This window comes from Lynx rufus, unplaced genomic scaffold (genome assembly GCF_022079265.1).
Source record: "Lynx rufus isolate CCGP_SWC_20201006 ecotype Redwood Valley unplaced genomic scaffold, mLynRuf1.p SCAF_25, whole genome shotgun sequence".
Taxonomy (NCBI): domain Eukaryota; kingdom Metazoa; phylum Chordata; class Mammalia; order Carnivora; family Felidae; genus Lynx; species Lynx rufus.
The window spans coordinates 18,537,907-18,556,891 of NW_025814840.1; the positions used below are offsets into that span (position 1 = coordinate 18,537,907).

The 18,985-nt window shown below is 44.1% G+C and overlaps 2 protein-coding genes across 3 annotated transcripts in view; both read left to right on the forward strand.

Moving 5' to 3' along the window:
• The window catches only part of ABCB10 (ATP binding cassette subfamily B member 10), a 34,172-nt gene extending 22,780 nt beyond the window's left edge, over positions 1–11,392 (forward strand). Inside the window, exons 7-13 of one of the 2 annotated variants that reach the window (XM_047088637.1) lie at positions 452–547; positions 1,915–2,124; positions 4,395–4,474; positions 5,961–6,141; positions 7,558–7,601; positions 9,035–9,069; positions 9,519–11,392. In XM_047088637.1, coding sequence (XP_046944593.1) covers positions 452–547; positions 1,915–2,124; positions 4,395–4,474; positions 5,961–6,141; positions 7,558–7,601; positions 9,035–9,069; positions 9,519–9,738 — 866 coding nt within the window. In that variant the 3' untranslated portion in view covers positions 9,739–11,392. The remainder of the gene's footprint in view (positions 1–451; positions 548–1,914; positions 2,125–4,394; positions 4,475–5,960; positions 6,142–7,557; positions 7,602–9,034; positions 9,070–9,518) is intronic. The other variant, XM_047088638.1, reaches the window with a different exon arrangement.
• A 4,353-nt stretch (positions 11,393–15,745) lies between these two features.
• Positions 15,746–18,985, forward strand: part of NUP133 (nucleoporin 133) — a 54,158-nt gene continuing 50,918 nt past the window's right edge. The window contains exons 1-2 of the mRNA XM_047088699.1: positions 15,746–15,989; positions 18,542–18,660. Coding sequence (XP_046944655.1) covers positions 15,808–15,989; positions 18,542–18,660 — 301 coding nt within the window. The 5' untranslated portion in view covers positions 15,746–15,807. The remainder of the gene's footprint in view (positions 15,990–18,541; positions 18,661–18,985) is intronic.

An 18,985-nucleotide genomic window follows, 5' to 3' on the forward strand; every position in this document is an offset into this window, starting at 1 on the left:
TAGTAAAAGTTGTATTTGTCGAGTGCTTGAAATGGGGTTTGATTTTGCAGATATGAATTTAAAATGAATATTGGGATGCTTTATATTCCTTGTAAGTAAGCCTTATATTCTATTTGTATTGCTCTGTTTTTTCACTAGGTAGCTTTTCTCTGTAACGTTGTGATTTTAATTCAGTGGTTGATTACTGTGGCTATATGCATTTGTAAATTCCCAATCAAACATGAAATCTGTATTAGAAATCAGTGAAATCGGAGGAGGAGAAGCTGAAGGCAAACAAGGGTATGAGACAGAGGGAATTTTGAGTACAGATTCCCAGGCAGTTGCCTCAAATCCTGTTTGAAAGTGAACAGATGTTATATTAAAAGCAAGTTACCGTTACTGTTTGCAGAGGGCTGTAGCAGATGGTTGTTTCCTGGCATTGGTGATGAGTATGTTTGCTTCTTGTCCTTAGGGCTGAGCTCTTTCTACTCGGAGCTGATGAAAGGGCTGGGTGCCGGGGGACGCCTTTGGGAGCTCCTCGAGAGAAAGCCTGAGCTGCCTTTTGACGGTGGGTATCCCACGGGTTTGTTCTTTGCTGGGATTAGACAAATGTTGCTTTGGGGGTGCCTGGGCGGCTCAGTTGGCTGAGCATCCAACTTCTGATTTCAGCTCAGGTCATGATCTCGCAGTTCATGAGTTTGAACCCCCTCCCTTCCCCTCTGTGCTGGCGGCTCAGAGCCCGCTTGGGATTCTCTGCTTCTCCCTTGCTCGCTTGCGCTCTCTCTCTTTCTCTCTCTCAAAATAAATAACTAAACAGTTAAAAAAAAAAATGTGGCTTGGGACAGTTAGACCAGCTCTACCTGTGAAGGCTGAGCATGACAAGGGTGTTGTCCTTGCCACGTTACGGAAAGGGTGATCAGAGGGGCAGGTGGTGGGAGGGGAAGGACAAAGGAAGCGTGGGGGCTGACCATGCAGTGTGTCAGTCCTGCCGGTGATTTGTTACCACCAGCAGCAGGAAGGAAGCGAGTACCACCTGGGGGTACAGATGGGAAGGGCCCTGGCCAGTCCGCCAGATTTGTCTTCTGTGGTGCTTTTGATGTTTGTGTTGGGGCGAGGGCGGGGCGGGGGGAAAGGAAGGCAGGTCACACATTAAAAGCCTCCAAATTTCTTGGCTTGGGGAGGGGGGTGGGCTAGCGGATGCTGGTGTTAATTGGCTAGAGCCATCTCCTTCGTCAACTCCTTCCCTAGAAGCTAGCGCTCCGGGGAGCTACGTGACCTAGAAGCAGTGGCCACTCCGTCACTCGCTGACTCCCAGGACACTGATTGCTGCTCAGCCCCAGTATTCTCCAGTGTGACAGGCTGGAGGAAGTAAGCCCGGCTGAGGGAGATGGAGTGGCTTCTCCCGAGTCATCGGCAGGGTGAGGAGTACGAGGACAGAGCAGCCCTCGGATCCCTCTGGCTCTGCGGCTGGTGTACAATGCTCTGTCATCCTTCTCTCAAGACATTTAGAGAAGAGAAGATAAACCCCGCACCCGAGGAACTCGAGGTGGCGGCACAGAGCGGGGAGGCAATCGGCTTCGAAACCAGACTGCCCTCCGGGTGGACGGTCGCGCCGCTGCCCGTTGGCTTGGGCAGGCGGTTGTCTCTGAGACTCCGTGTCCCGTCAGTAAAACTGGGACAGTCACCTCTGCCCATCAAGGCCATGGGGCTCAGACGAACGCAGAGGTATCGTGCCTCGCACAGAGTGCGTGCAGAGCAGGCTCCGGGTGAGCGTTAGACGGAGGCCTCTTCCTGGCTTGCCCGGGAAGGACTCACAGTCCGGGGGAGTGTGGTGGCCGTGGCCCGGCACCGCCTGGAGTCAGACGAGTGGGAGAATGGAGTTCCGCTGTCCGTTCGATCTTTGCGTTAAGTAACTCGTATTCTGTCTTGTTTCAGAAGGGGTCGTTTTAAACCAGGAAAGTTTCCAGGGCACTCTGGAGTTTCGGAACGTGCATTTCGCCTACCCTGCTCGCCCGGAGGTGCCTATATTCCAGGATTTCAGCCTTTCTATCCCGTCAGCGTCGGTCACGGCGCTGGTTGGCCCAAGTGGTTCTGGCAAATCAACGGTGCTGTCCCTCCTGCTGAGGTTGTATGACCCCATTTCTGGTGAGTGGGTCATCGCCTGGTAGGGTGGGAGGCCTCTCCAGAGCCCCCCAACCCCTGTATTCTGGGAGAGGACCAAATTATGCAACGACTTGTAGTGTGAGACTTCTGGATGCCAGAGAGTTTGTTCCGAGGAAAGGAAGCCGCTATACAAAGGGGTCCCTCTTAAGAGTACACAGAAGCCCCATCAGGCAGTTTGTAGAGTTCCTGTCTGGCCTTTTCAAGTCCCGAGCGACTTCCTGAATTCTGCCTCCTCTCCCGTGCCGGTGTCTCCTTCTGACGCCCCCATCCTGGGAGAGGACAGGCAGGGCTGCCCCGCGGCTACGGGAAGGTGCCCCACGTGTGGCAGAGCATCACTGCCCAGCAGCCGCGGAGTAAGTGCCTCTCTGTGCCAGCCGCTCAGCTTGTAAAGCTTCTCTGGAAGCCTTCGGGCTGCATCCGCCCGTGAACTGCCCCGTGGCCAGCGTGCAGACCGGTGATTTGGCAGTCCGTGGTTCACTTCTAGTTTGTGACTGCTTTCTTGAAGTCATTTTGAGGTAGTAGGAATTTTTTTAATGGATTTTTCTCGCTCTGGTTTTTATTTTGTTTTTAACCGGATCACAGCATCTTTTAGAGCAGAGAACATGTTATTTTACTTCCTTATGTCCTTTGTCAATTAAGATGTAATTGACATATAGTATTAGTTCCGGGTGTACAGCCTGATTTGCTGTATGTATATCTTATGGAAGGTCTAGTTAACATCCATCACCACACATAATTATAAAGCCTATATCCTTCTTTATATCAGAGACTGAAGTAGATAGTCCTTATGTATGGCTTTCATTCTGGATTGAGACAACAAGGATGTTTCTCAACAAGAAAACAACTGCTTGTTAGTAAAGAACCACATCATTAATTTTTTTTTTAATTTTTTTTTCAACGTTTATTTATTTTGGGGACAGAGAGAGACAGAGCATGAACGGGGGAGGGGCAGAGAGAGAGGGAGACACAGAATCGGAAACAGGCTCCAGGCTCTGAGCCATCAGCCCAGAGCCCGACGCGGGGCTCGAACTCCCGGACCGCGAGATCGTGACCTGGCTGAAGTCGGACGCTTAACCGACTGCGCCACCCAGGCGCCCCCACATCATTAATTTAAAAGGAATACGTCTCGTGGCTTTTGTAGCTGTGCTTTTTGGTTAAAACAACGAGAGAGCTGGCTCTGTGCCAGATAAGTATTTGACTTGTGGATCCTGACCCGCAGAATAGCCAACTGCATTAAAATGGGTGTTAGCTCCACTGTTTGCCTCTGGAATCCCGTTTTGATTCACTCTACTTGCTATACAATTCTGAATTGAGAAAAGTCCTAGTGAAGTGAATGCAAAGCAAGTCAGAATATTAAGCCTGTGGTTTCTTTATCATAAACTGCCTTATCATAAATTCCAGCCTTGGGTAGACTATATATAAATATATATACACTTGTACTTTTTAAGCCAAAGACCTCAGATGTTTGCCAGTTGGCAAACGTTTACAGCTGGCTTGTAGAATCCCACACCACTGAGAAGGAATGGCATTTCTGAGTCACCATCATCGTCATCACCAAGCATTACTGAGCGTCGTAGAATTAATTCTGTTAGCGAGGGTCGCAGGGTTACATCTGATTATTTAGATGTTCTGCTCTGGTACCAGATTCTCGGTGGCGGATAATGATTCTCTTCCAACTGCATTTATGCAGGAAGAGATTTTTTAAGGAAGAATAAAAGAGCTAAAAAAAAAAAAAATCACTGGCGGGGTTAAACTCCCAGGACACGTCTCGTAACTTCACTGCAGAACCAGGCTTTCGAGGTGGTTGCTGATGCTGACGTGGCCCGCAAGCTCCAGGATGAGGCAGCCACTGTCACAGGTGCCAGCTTCAGAGCTGTGCCACCACCGCCAGCGTCTGTGACAGCCAATGGACACCTCGCTGCTTGCCCCCTTCCGTGTAACTCTCTCCTGAGTCAGTTTCGCACAGGTGCATCTTCTTGTGGGGCCCTGAGTCATTCCAGAAAGGAAGCCATTGCAGCAAAGTGAGCTGCATGGATGAGCGAGGAGACGGGCTGGTCAGCTACCCGCTGCAGGGAGACGGGAGACACGGAAGTTCCATGAAACATGTTGATTTTAGATTCCGTTTGGAGATTTTGAATGTACTTGTAATCTTTAAAAGAACCAAGTGTGGAATTTTTCCACCAGATCCTTTCTCTGTTTTCATGAGTCATTGGCCCCGTGACACTCCGTGACTTTCCTCTCCTCTCTACAAGGAACTATCAGTCTCGATGGCCATGATATCCGTCAGCTAAATCCAGTCTGGCTGAGATCCAAGATTGGGACAGTGAGTCAGGTAGGAAGAGGGGTTTCTATTTTTATTGTACTTGTCCTTTCACTTTGCTTTTATTATTTATTTTTGCCTTAGACTGACCCTCCCAAAAGAGAAGGAAGTTTTCCAGATGTACCGAACTGATCTCACCCACAGGTTTTGTAGATTTGGAAACAGAGCTGTATCCTGCAGACCTTAAACACTTGATCCAATCGAAACCGATTTTTATCAAAAGCTGGGGACTCATGTTACTTTGTAGAGCAGATAGTCTAGAGGGTGAGGAGAAAACAATAGAACTTTTCTACATTTTACTGACTCCTCCACAGTTCCCATCTTGGTCACCAGCACACTCTATGGTTTTCCACAATGGGCTTCAGGGATAGTAAGCAAGCCAAGATTCAGGCAAGAGCCAGCGTCTCCTTGCAAAGAGGTCGCGGATTTCGAAGCAAAATGTTAGTGTAACACGGCGACTTTGATGGGGCTGTTTTCACGAGACCCTTTGGTGCAGGGAATTTTTGACGCGGTTGTTTATATTTTTATTACCAGGCTATGTGCACAGCAGACATATCTGAGCCTCCCCTCAGACCTTACCCCTGCCCCCCCCTCCCCTAGGCGAGGAGCAGGGGCGGGGGGTTGCTTGGTTGTATAAGTATACCAGTAGTGCATATTGTTTAGGGATGAAGAAAAGAAGCTGGAGGTTTATTTGCTTCTCAGGACTGTTCCACAGGGTTCTGTGAAAATGTCATGTCCCCACCCTGGTTTGTGTATATTTCTAAAAGTAATGAATAGAGATGGACTCCCCCCCTTGATCCTCAGTGGGAAGCCCACAGCTGGAAAATTCAGGTGGACTCGGCATCTTCCATACCTGACAATTCCTAAGGGGAGGAGCTTGCATTTATGAAGTATCTACCGTGTGCCAGGCACCTGCTGTGGAATCTCATTTCCTGCAGTATAATGATGAAATCAATCCTGTTCATGGAACAACATGGATTTTTTAGAAGTCGGCTGGGCGAATTGATGGAGAATGAGGGAGTAGAACTGAGAAAACAGTATACAGCTGACCCTTGAACAACATGGGTTTGAACTGCATGGGGCCACTCATATGTGGATTTTTATAGTGCAGTACTGTGAATGTGCTTTCTCTTCCTTATGATTTCCTAATAACATTTTCTTTAGCTTGCTTTATTGGAAGAATACGGTATGGAATACATAGAACATACAAGATACACAGTAATCACCTGCTTTATGTTATCAGTAAGGCTTCCAGTCAGCAGTAGACTATTAGTGGCTAGGTTTTTGGGGAGTCGAAAGTTATACTCAGATTTTTGACTGCACGGGGATCAGCACCCGTCTAACCCTCATGTTACTCAGCGGCCGACTGTGTGTTCTTGGGGAGCAATTTAATAGTTTCTTAGATATAAGTACTGTATTAAGCTTCACTACATTTACTAGATATGTTTGAAGTCTGTGTTGAAATTCGCAATAAATATGTTGTATTTCCAATGTGCAGGAACCAGTTTTGTTTTCTTGCTCAATTGCTGAGAACATTGCTTATGGTGCGGACGACCCCTCCTCGGTGACTGCCGAGCAGATAGAAAAAGTGGCTGATGTAGCCAATGCAGGTGCTTTCATCCGGAATTTCCCCCAAGGATTCAACACTGTGGTCGGAGAAAAGGGCGTTCTCCTCTCAGGTACCTTTTTGTTACTGCTTTGTAGCGAAAACTTGCTGTTCCAGAGAACTCTCCAGCATTTCGTATGGCAGTATTAATTTCTAATTAGGCTCTTGTCCTTAGAGTTTATGCAATTTGCCTTTCCATTTTCTAAAATTTCTTCTGTATGTGGACTGCTCCCCAGTGTCCTTCACTTTCCACCCGAAAGGTGTTCCCAGATTCCCACGCAGTGTCCCACTGAGTAATAGCCACAGCAGCTTTTTTCTCACCTGAGAAAAAATGTGTTTTGCAACTTGAAATCCTTGAATTTTGCAGAAAAGAAGACAAACACAGGGTAGCAAGATGATCTGTCCAGGGAAGCAGAGGCTGTGAATCAGGAACAGAACTGAAATTGAAGAATTCTTTATTCCCCACTCTGTACTTTGCCCCTTAGACCAGGAGTTTCATTAAAGGGCCAGAGAGTAAATATTTTTAAAAAAGATTTTTTAATGTTTATTTAATTTGGACGGGGAGAGAGAGAGAGAGAGACAGACAGACAGACAAAGTGCAAGTGGGGGAGGAGCAGAGAGAGAGAGAGGGAGACACAGAATCCGAAACAGGCTCCAGGCTCTGAGCCATCAGCACAGAGCCTGGTGCAGGGGGCTCGAACTCACAAACTGTGAAATCATGACCTGAGCTGAAGCTGGACACTTAACCGACTGAGCCACCCAGGCGCCCCGGTGGTTTATTCTCTTGGTTTTCTCCTGTTCTGTGCACACACACAGACTGCTCCCTGTGCCCTGTTGTCCCCCAGGAAAGGAAAGACAAGAGGACAGAATGAGGACGGAAAGTGTCGGGAGTAGCGCCCTGAGGTAGAGCAGCAGAATGACAGGCCCCAGCACCACGGATGCCCTCTGCTCCCGCATCGGCTCCCATCCCCTTCACATACTGTGCAGAGACCCCTTGATGTCTTGAGTTTCTGGTTTCCTTGCCACATGGGATGTTCCGCAAGGGAGGCGGTGCGTGTAGCGGTTAAGAGCATAGGCCTTCGCTGTTGGTTCAGACCTCCGCTCTGCCACCTACCAACTTATAGACCTCAGACTGATTATTTTCTGCCTTGGTTTTTCATCCGTGAAAAGGGAATGATTACAGAATCCACTTCATAGGATTTTGTCAAGATTGAGCGAGATAACATCGTAACACATTCAGACAATGCCCGGCACAGCGGAACTCCTCAGTAAATGTTAGCTACGATAATAATGTTTGTTACTAATTTTGAGGTTGGTGAGGCGACAGTATATTTTAAACAGAGGTCTCTGTCCCCCGACCCACCTCAGCTGCGACTAACTGGAAGAAGCTGTCTTCAAACTGCCGCGTAGCTGATCAGAAAATCCTATTACCAAGAATTTTTGTTAAGGCTTTCAAGTTTTTAAAAAAAAAAAACATTATCATTGTCAGGTGGACAGAAACAGCGGATTGCAATTGCCCGTGCTCTGCTTAAGGTAAGCTTCAAGCCACTTGGCCGGGGTTTTTTGTTGTTCTTGTTATCATTTTTAATTAGGGAGCTTATCATTTGTAATTTACTACTCTTCTTCCTTTTGTTTTTTTGGAGGGGGAGGCGAGGTACGTGGTTGAGAGTTCTGGTGAAAGATGGGTGGGGAGTGTTCCACCCGGTACGTCTCATCCCAATTTAACAAGTATTTCTTGGGTATGAGGAGCCCAGGAGTATGCTAGAGTTGTTGGAGGGAGAGAAGTTTGGCACATGAACCTTCCATCCTGAAGTATACAGTCTAATGAGTGAAACAGTGATTAATTCAAAATATCAAACAATACAAGTATGATTCCTTGTATCGTCTATAGTCACCTGCTCAACTTAATAGTAGTACAGACTGGAAATACTTATACAGGACTCCTAAGAAGAGAGGGAAAGCCATTTTAGCTTAAGGCCCCAGACATTGTATTTCTTAGCAAATGATAGCCTTCCCCTTTGTTGTATAACTGTTCTCCTCAGGGTTATAGGTGAGGTTTTACTATAAAACTTTTTTATGAAAAAAAATTTTGTTTAAGTTTATTTATCATTTATTTTTTGAGAGAGAGTGAGAGTGCATGAATGAGGGAGGGGGCAAAGACTGAGGGAAAGAGAGAGATTTGTAAGAGGGCTCTGTGCTGACAGCAGTGAGCTCAATGCAGGGCTTGAACTCACAAACCATGAGATGACCTGAGCCAAAATCAAGAGTCCAACATCTAACCAACTGAGCCACCCAGGTGCCCCTAAAACTTTTTTTAAATGGTTACTTATTTTGAGAGAGAGAGAGAGTGTGTGTGAGTGAGGGAGGGGTGGAGACAGAGAGAGAGAGAGTGAGGGAGGGGCAGAGAGAGAGAATCACAAGCGGGCTCCAGCTGTGAGCTCAGAACCTGATGTGGGGCTCGATCCCACGAGTCGTGAGGTCATGACCTGAGCCAAAATCGAGTCAGACACTTAACTGACTGAGCCACCCCGGCGCCCTCTTAGGTAAGGTTTTAAAAAACAGCTATATTGAAGCATACCATAAAATTCACCAGTTTTAAATGTACTTTTCAGCGACCTTTAGGAAATTTACAATTGTTCAACTGTCACATGGTCCAATTTTAGAACATTTCTATCACCCCAGATTCCCTTATACACACTTGTAGCTTTTCTCCTCCCCACCTCTAGTCCCAGGCCATCACCACTGTAATTTCTATCTGTCTGGATTTGCCTTTCTGGACATTTGAGATCAATGGAGTCCTACAGTTTGTAGAATTTTGGGTTTGGCTTCTTTCACTTGGCAGAATGTTTTCAAGGTTCATCCCCGTTGTGTCACGTATCAGTACTTTTTTTTTTTTTATTCCTGAGAGTTTGTGTTTTCCTAATAAAATTGTGTTCCTTTTCTTTTTAACGTTTTTCTTTCTTCAGAATCCCAAAATCCTTCTCCTAGACGAAGCAACCAGGTGAGGATATCTTAATCATATGTATGATTGTATAAGCCACATCCTTCCTTTCCCAAATATGACTCCTTACTTCAAAGCGATACAGCTGAAAAATGCCGTTTTCCCCCCTTCCACTTTAAAGTGCCCGAGTGTGACTTAACGAGGCCAGTGGACAGGCTGAGTCGTAAGTTGAGCGTTCTAGTCTCAACCTAGACACGTTTGTGATGAGCCCCGAGTCACTCTACTCAGCAGCGGTCCCGCAAGTTGTGTGGAAATCAAGGGTTCCGAGCTTCCTTTGTAGTATCTTTACGCTATAAGAAGTAGATAGTAAACCCAAGAGGTTGTCATTTTGATCGCAGTGAAAATTCACTGCCGGTTCAGGACAGCTGTGTGTGCAACAGGAAGCACGTAAATACGCAGTATGGGTGGCACTGACAGCTTTGCTTTCTCATGTGGGTTTCCTGTTTAAGTGCCCTGGATGCTGAAAACGAGTACCTTGTGCAAGAAGCTCTAGACCGACTCATGGAAGGTAGGACGGTGTTGATTATTGCCCACCGTCTGTCCACCATTAAGAATGCGAATACGGTGGCTGTTCTTGACCAAGGAAAGATCACAGAACGTGGGAGACATGAAGAACTTCTTTCAAAACCCAACGGGATATACAGAAGATTAATGAACAAGCAAAGTTGAGTCCGCATAAAGAAGTAGTTACCGATGAAGTGAACGCGAGAGACTTTAGGGCGAAACATGGTCACAGGAATAAACGAACTTAGAGAGGATGTGAAATCTGGGAGTCACGCTGCAAGTTATCTTAAGTATGCCTGTTTTTTCCCAGGGTGGGTAAAATATTGTTTTGAGATGCACCTGTTCTCAAGACCTTTTTATTCAGAGTTTTAATCACGGTAACTTTCTAAATGTCTCTAGCACTGAGATTATTTTCAGGTGTTTTACTTTCTTTTATCTTGGAATACTTTAGTTAATATAACGTGGCACCTCATTTGTTTTTTCTTACCTGCCATTACAGATTGAAACTATTGTCACATGACAATTTTTAAAAGGGGATTTTAAATAAAAGGCTTAATTATTTTAGGTGAGTTTTCCAATCACTGTGTAATCCTCTCGGTAGTATTCTACCTCCTTTGTGTCTAATTTTACTAGAAGATGAAAATCTTCCCTTTTTTTTTTAATTCTGGTAATCTCATGAAGTGAACCTCACATACAGACCTACAGAAATCATAAACATCACATGACAAGATGGGAACGTTTACATTCCATAATTCCTGTATTTTCAGAGGTATGAGAGTTTAGGAATATGTGTCCCTCTGGGATGAGACTGTTTGAATGTGTGTAGCTTTCAAAATCCTTAGCACGCGAAAGCCTGATGAGTTTTAAAAAGGGTTAAGAAGCCCATCCTTTGAATAAGAAAACTTCTGTTTTCATTATTCACGCATTTGTTACTGTGGGAAGTGAGGCATGAACTGCCAGGTATTATTAAGAGGTAAAAATGAATTCTACATTGAAGTTACCCAAAGGCATGTATTTTGACAATTATCTTTAAAAAATGTATAATTCCTAACCAAATGTTACTTTTCATCAGTTAAATACATTTGAAATTTCACTCAATGAGGCAAAAACCTAAATAATTTTCAACCTTAAAACATTTGAAAAAAGCTTAGTTCTTTCTATTCTGTACAACGTCATGAAACGTTAAGAACTTGTCACTCTTCTAAAAAGAGGACAATAGTCATTTTTATTTATGGTTATAGTTTTATGCACCCAAATGCCTTGGAACTCATAAAGCAATGCTGAGAGCTGTTAGATTTGCCATATTTCAAACCAGTGCTGTTAATTTGCTGTTGCCTCAAGAAAAAGTGGGTTGTTTTTACATTGACGATGCCAGAATCTAAGAAATAACTATGTTGATGTCATGAAAATAGAGGTTTTCCCTTGTTCTACATATTTATTAGTTCACTGATTATACTGGAAGGAGAGATCACTATTTCATGATAAGCAGAGTGTTAGATTTCATTCTACATAAAGGAGTTTATTATTGAATAAAGTGAACTCAGTGAATGAACGAACTCCATGTTCTTTGAATTAGGAAGCAGTACATCTGTGACAATCATTTTCACCACCTTTACTTGCATTCTTTATACAATTTGCTGTTATGGTGTGGTTCTCAGAAAGCAGACAAAACACAACGACAAGGGTGGATCTCTTTGTGCCATAGAAGTATTGACAAAATTGAATTTCATCATTACATTTTATTCTCTAACACAAAAATGTTCAATTGTGTCTTTAGGGAACATTTTATATCCTGGATTAAAATTTATAGTGAACTTTATCTGCATCTGTCACTTCTTATAGAACTTTATTACATTCAGTGTCTCACTAGAATTTGGCTTTGGAGATTCAGAAATAAGGAAAAAACTGACATTACAAATTAAGTAGTAATTACAAGTTCCCTTCATTTCCTCCTTACCTAAGATTGTTACTGTCTTTTTTATTTTCTATTTATAAACTGTTAGAAGGTGAGGGAGGGATAGTAAAGTATCCCCCAAACTGAGACAGCATTGAAAGACTGGAAAACGAAGCAGGTGACTCCATTCAGTTTACACACGGTTTTATTCAAGGTAACTTACTGATGGGAGTTCGGGCGGACGACCATCCAGGCAGCTGCACAAATATTCTCCGCAGAGTTGAGACCTTAGTCTAGAGATTTTATAGGGCGCTATAGGGAGATCAAAGGGCTTGCATGCACCTGACCGCGAACCTGTAATTAGATCTCGTGGCACCATCCAGGCATCGCGCAGGGGAAAGACTATGTTATCTCTACAAGATTTATGGGAGGCCAAAGCAAGCCTCCGTCCCTCCCAGCCTTGGCGGTCATTTCTAAGGTATGTATGTTAATCTTCAAGGGGCCCGGAACACAAGGGAGGTCATGGAGCAAACGTGGACAAGATGGAGGGCTAAAGGTGGAATCAGTATTGTCCGTAGTCCCACAGAAACATTGTAATTAGTTGCTTCCGTGCAAGAAATAAGTATCCCCTGCCCCTACCACGGACAAGGAACTGTGCTATGGAGTGGACAGATTAGCACCTGCCCTCAAGGGGCTTCTGTTCAGAAGGAGGGATGAGGCAGATAAAAATTAATTACAAGAAGATAGCTAAATATCACAGAGGTGTCGCTGCCCTTACCGTGGTTCCTACCACTTTGTTTCCTGAGTGTTTGCACGAGTTACCACGTTTGATACTTTGACGGTCCTATAATTTAAATAAATACCTATCATCCCCTTTTCACAGAAGAGGAAATAAGAATAGGCAAGTTGTAATTCATTCAGCGTTGATGCCGTATACAAGAAAAAATTAGAGAAATAGCCGGATCATGGCGGGGGGGGGAAACCTTCAATATCATGCTGAAAATCTTAGTTTTCATCCTACATGTATGGAGAGCCATTGAAGGATGTGTATATTCATAGGGGCAATTTAGAAAATAAGCAAAAAAAGGACATTTTAATCACCTGAAATTTTACACGTGAAGATAAAATTTCACGTTAATGAGCTTAACATTTTATTGTCCGCCCTCCCAGGCTCATCTCTATGTGCAAGGCCTTCTCTGACCACGGACCTGACTGCTTCTCAGGGAATAATCACAAGCTAAATAAACCATTATAGGCTAAACCCTTGCAAATACAGTTTTATAAATTAGGGCTCTATTTTGGGAAATCCATTTTATTCCATAAAAATGCCAAAGTGGCTAGAAAATAAAACAAACGTAAATGTTATAAAACATTAAGTATATTAATGAAAGGAGTATAGGACAACTACCTTGTAAATGTTCCTTTGGGGGTGTTCTCCGTGATTTATACATCTGAGGCATCATGGTAATCTATTCATTCAACTCATTCGAGAAACATTGATCATCCTCTATTTTGTTAGGTCCTATGCTAATAAAGGACCAGTGCCTCCCTCCTGAAACTAACCTGTGGGTCACCAAAGTGCAGCCTGCTGCCTGATTTGTAAGGCCTGCAAGCTAAGGATGGTTTTTACAGTTTTAAGTGGTTTTTAAAAAATCAAAAGAAAAATATCTCATAACACATCAAAGTTCTCTGAAGTTCAAACTTCGGTGTCCATAAACAGAGTTTTATTGGACCACAGCCAACTTGTGAGCAGTTGCAACAGACCGTACGGCCTGCAAGCAGGTGCTCTCTGGCCCTTGACAGCTTGCTGACTGCAGAACTAATGGAAACAATATGCGTGCTTCCCCGCTCGAAGGACTTTGAAAGCTGCAACGAAATTTAGCATTATCTCAAAAAGTTCCACTGGCATTAGAGGGCAATTGAATGAATACCTTGGACACTGGCTGGGGCACGGATGATTTCCATGATGAGTTCTCCATTGTTTCCCTGCCTTTCCATTTTAATATTATCACCATTATGTTGGTGATAATGGAAGTCTAACAATTCCGCCACAGTCACAGGATGTAGTTCTGGCTACTATCCTCTTGTTCATTGCAACTATCCTATTGTTCATTGTGATTACTACCACATAAATCAAAGTTTGGTCTTAACTGAAAGGGCAGTACTTTAGGAAGGGCGTACAGAAGGGAGGCACGTGTTGAGGTTGAGCATCTCACACTTGTACTTACATGTCTATACTTAGGAGGTACTTTATTTCAGTTTAAAAAAAATGGGCTCATATTGGACATACTATTTTTTGACCAATCTGCTTTTTAAAATTTGATATTTTCCTATATCCTTTAAGTATTCATTACACATATCTACATGTAGTCTTTTTAACCATATAGAATTCTATAATGCGAATATACTATAAATCTATCATCGGGTATCCTTCTATATTCCTTGCTATTATAAACAATACTATCTTTGTTATGATTTGTTTTGTTCAGATAAACTTCTAAAACTTCAGATAAATTTCTAATTGCCAAGTTTAAGGAGCACATACAAGTTATAAGGCTTTTTGATAGACTGTCTGCTTAAAAGACTGTACTAACTTATAAAAATCTCACCAGAAGTGTATACATCGGCGCCTCTTCCCCCCGCAGCCTTTCAACATGAGCTCTTTCCATTTTTTAAAACCTTCCAGCTAATTCAACTGACAACTAATACTGGTGGGTGGTTTGATTTACATTTCTTAATAATTACTAGTGAAGTTGAAGACCTTTTCATTGTTTTTGGTCATTTGTAGTCTTTGAGTTAATGCTAGCTCGTGCCCTTCGTACATTTCCATCTTTTCCTATTGGGGTAGCTTGCTTTCTCTTACTGATTTTCTTTAAGGAGTATTATTTATTGGAAATGCTGGTTTTCAGCTTGTTTGCCCTCACTATGTTTGTGTTTTTTGACATCCACAAATATAGTCATATCTATATTATCTAATTCTCACAAGTGAGTACTATTCGTAATCTAATAAAGGCTCAGAAAGGTGACACAGATAGCAAATAGCAGAGGTGAGACTTGAAGCAAGTCCCATTTGATTCGAGTCTATGCACTCAATTACTACACCAGTCGTTATCAAAATGTCCCCAGACAGCAGCATCACCAACACCTGGAAACTTGTTAGAAATGTAAACACGCAAGCCTTAGCCCAGACCTAGGACTCAGACGCTGTGGGTGGGCAGCAATGCGGCTTAACAAGCCCTCCAGGTGATGAAGCACCCTTGAGTGTGAGAGCCACCGCACTACGCTATCCCCTTCTTTTTGATTTCCCCGTATGAGAGACTATACTATTTAAAATGAGGCCCAAAGTAAGGAAATGAATTTTTTTTTCGTTAGGAAATGGCAGCCACTAGGAAAATGTCGCATCCTCGGTGGTGATAAAGAAGCACTCCGCTGCCCCAAGGCATAGTCCCGAGTATCTACTGTTTCACTCGCGGTCCCCACCATACACTGCGGGAGGCTGACATCCATGGACTGTACTCAGGAGCCACAGTGTACCAGCCTGTTGCAGTGGCGGGAAGTGTGAAGAATGACTCTAGGGTAGCGCTCTTATTTTTGACTTGGGTGATCGGCCGATTTCACCAAGTAGGGCAGAGGTGGTAGGAGAGGGGTCCAAAAGGAAAACAAGAATTTAGCAGGTGTATTGTGAGGAGTCTGCAGGACATGCAGGGCAAAGTGTTAGGAGCCCGCAGTTTTTGACCAAGATCCGGGATAGAGGTGGACTTGGGGTGTTACTAGCGTGGATGAGACAGTGCGGGGCTGAATGGGGAATGACAAACCTAGAGACCAACAAATACAACGCTAAGAGTGAAACCAGTGACAGCTTTTCGGTTTTTCTCCCTTCTCAGCGACGGACACTTTCCAGTTCCCCAAGAGGCTCAGAAAAGACCAGCGTGCAGAGAGGCTTTGCCTTCAGGCTGCTAGCCGGCCAGCCCCACCCACCGGAGTCGAGAAGGGCACCTGGCTTTCCAGTTTCACTTCTCCGGAGGCTAGAGACACCCGCCAGTTGCCTAGAACCCTCCACACTAGTGACCTCTGTGATCACGCCTCGCGGCGGGACACTACCCTCTGACGTCATTACGGCGCGCCCCCTTCCAAACCGCCCCCACCACGCCCGGCGCCTCGGCGCGGCCCTTTGACGTCTGACCGCGCGCTCTCCCCCGCCACCTCGACCACGCCCCGCGGCTCGGCGCCGTGCTTTTACGTCATCAGCGCGCGCCCTCCCTCTCCCGGGTGTTCAAGCCCCGCGCGCGAGCCGAGTTTCAGCCCCACAGGCGGATTATCTGTCGCCTCTCCTTTCCGTCATGTTCCCGGCCGTCTCCTCTCCGCGGACACCGGGGCCCGGGACTCGAAGGGGCCCGCTGGCCGGAGTCGGGCCGGGCTCCACGCCCCGGGCGACAAGCAGGAAAGGTCTATCCCTGGGGTCTGCAGTCAGCTCCCCGGCGCTCTTTTCGCCGGTCGGCCGGCGTAGCTCGCTGAGCTCGCGGTAGGTGATCGTCCCCGGTTGGGTCTGGTGAACAATAGGCTTACGGGCTTCAGTGGACCTGATGGGGTAGTGTCTCCAGACGCCTTCGGAACGCGGAGGAGGGGGCGGGGAGGTAATGCCAAGGCTGGGGGAACTAGACCATCGCCATCTTTGCGAGTAGTTACTTCAGCCTCAGTTTAATTCATCTCTTAAGCCTTCAGTTTGCACTTTTCATGGAATTACCTCTGTGTAGAAGTGAACAAATTGGATTTCAGTCGGTGGTGACCTGCCTCCTTACTACCCCCGTCTTCCATTGTAAGTGAGTCATGATTCATTTGGTGAAATGGCAATAATAGGCGACCTGAGCCTGCTTCTCTTAAGGCCAAATGAATCGACGACGGTGGGAATGAGGATCTCCAATTCTGGAAAGTCATGTTATGCCTAACATAGTTACTGCTATTAATATCTGCTGACTGATAATTACATGACTTTTAGCAAGAGAAGTTATCTTTGCAGCTAAATTAATAGGGGAAAGTCTTTCCTAGCAGTGAGATAAGAATAGTAGTTTTGCTCCCAAATAAAAGTGTGGCACATCAGTCCACATCATTCCTTAAACCATACTCTGCATCCCCCTTTCATAATTAATCTAGAACTTTAGAAGGTAACATGTTTCTGAGTAGTTTCCTCCGAATTCATCTACGAAAAAAGAATTTTCCTTTGCAAGAAAAGTGTAATATTGGGTCTTGAGCTTATAGTTAAAATTTATCTATAGATACTTGCAATACTTTAAAGGAGAAATGGTCTTTAATTTTTTTAAGTTTATTTTACTTACTTTGAGAGAGAGTGTGCACAGGAGGGACAGAGAGAGAGAGAATCCCAAGGCTCCACACTGTCATCTCGGAGCCCGATGTGGGGCTCAAACTCACCAACCATGAGATCATGACCTGAGCAGAAAAGAGGATTCGGTTGTTTAACCCACTGAGCCACCCTGGTGCTCCAAGGAGACATGATTTTTAAAAAAAAAAAATTTTTTTTTAACGTTTATTCATTTTTGAGACAGAGAGAGACAGAACATGAACGGGTTAGGGTCAGAGAGAGAGAGGGAGACACAGAATCTGAAACAGGTTCCAGGCTCTGAGCGGTCAGCACAGAGCCCGATGCTGGGCTTGAACTCACGGACCGTGAGATCATGACCTGAGCCGAAATCGGACGCTTAACCGACTGAGCCACCCAGGCGCCCGGAGACATGATTTTTAAAGAATTCACTGCATCTTTGACTTTTACATCTCGAAAGTGCTCTTCAAAGTGGTGATCTTGTCAGTGTTTTTTTTTTTACTACCTTTGAGAAAAGTAAAGCTGTACTTTATTTAATGCGTTTTGTTTCAAATCTCTTTTTACTTTCCAGTGATCATTTAAAGAAAAATCTTTGTTGTAATACTCTCAAGAAACAAAGCTCACTTAATACTCATGTTAAGAGATGGAATAAATTTTATACTGGTAACTTTACATTATTTTTTGAATGTTGACAAGGTGAAAAGATCTAATTTCTACACTGTATCTGCTCTTAAAGAACACGTAACAGCAGATACTCATGACCCTATTTAATTTCTTAGTTATAGAAATTTGGTAGATTTCATGTAATCCTAGAGCTGATGAGGGCCAAATGGGTGAAGGGAAGTGAGAGGTACAGGCTTCCAGTTAGGAAATGGGTAAATAATGGTGATGAAAAGTACAGCCTAGGGAATATAGTCAACAGTACTGTAATAGGGTTGCGTGGTGACAGATGGTAACTGTCCTTGTGAGCATAGCATAGAGTTTCGAATCACCATGTTGTACATCTGAAACTAAAGTAACGTTGTGTGTCAGTTATACTTCAATTAAAAAAATTCTAGGGGCACCTGGGTGGCTCAGGTGGTTAAGCATCCGACTTCGGCTCAGGTCACGATGTCATGGTCTGTGAGTTCAAGCCCTGCGTCAGGCTCTGTGCTGACAGCTCGGAGCTTGGAGCCTGCTTTGGATTCTTTGTCTCCCTCTCTCCCTGCCCTCCCCCACTTGTGCTCTGCCTCTCTCTCTCTCTCTCTCTCTCAAAAATAAATAAACATTAAAAAAAAAAATTCCAGAGCTGATGAGAGCTAAAAGATAATCTAATCCAATGTTTGTAAAACTTTTTGGCCACAGTGTAGGATAAATTCTAGTTTATATTCTATTTTATTTTTCAGAAATGTTAATTGAGACCCTCACAATGACCCACAATTTGGAAAATGCTGATCTAGTCCAACCTTTGTATTACATAGTGAAGGATACAGTTATATAAAGAGTTTAAGTGAACGGAGCACACATCTGATTACTAGAGCATAAGAGTCAGAAGCCAAATTTTCCTATATCCTGTCAGTCTTTTTTTAATGTAAAATATATTTACACAGTACACATGAGCCAGAGTTTCCTTTTACTGCTACAGCTCATTTTTTTTCTTGTTTATCAAAGATCTTTTCTTTATATGAAAATAGTACATAAAAGTAAGCATAACGGAAAATTTTAAATATGATGCAAGTTGTATGGTCTCTTTTCTTTAGAGGAACACCTACACGAATACTGCCACACCACTGTGTAACTGAGTCTATGAACTATGATGTGAAAACATTTGGATCTTCTCTCCCTGTTAAAGTAATGGAAGCCCTAACATTGGCTGAAGGTGAGTGTCATTTCCATTTGCCTATATTAGCAATTCAAAATGAAGCCTGTCCCCGGGTCCGAGATTGAAATTTGTGCTTTTTCTGGTATACCTTCACTTAAATGGGGTAGAAACAGGTAACATTTGGTTTTCCATGAATTGCAAAATATAATAATTTGAGAAGCAGAATGAGTTCATTTTTAGCACAGATTACTTCTTCAATGGCCGTAAACACTGCATATGCAAAACTCAGTCCAATTTCAAAATTTGATTGCGAGTGTGAAGCTTAGCTTAAAAGACCACTCCGTCATGTTATGAGTATGGGTATAATAACGTTATTATAAGA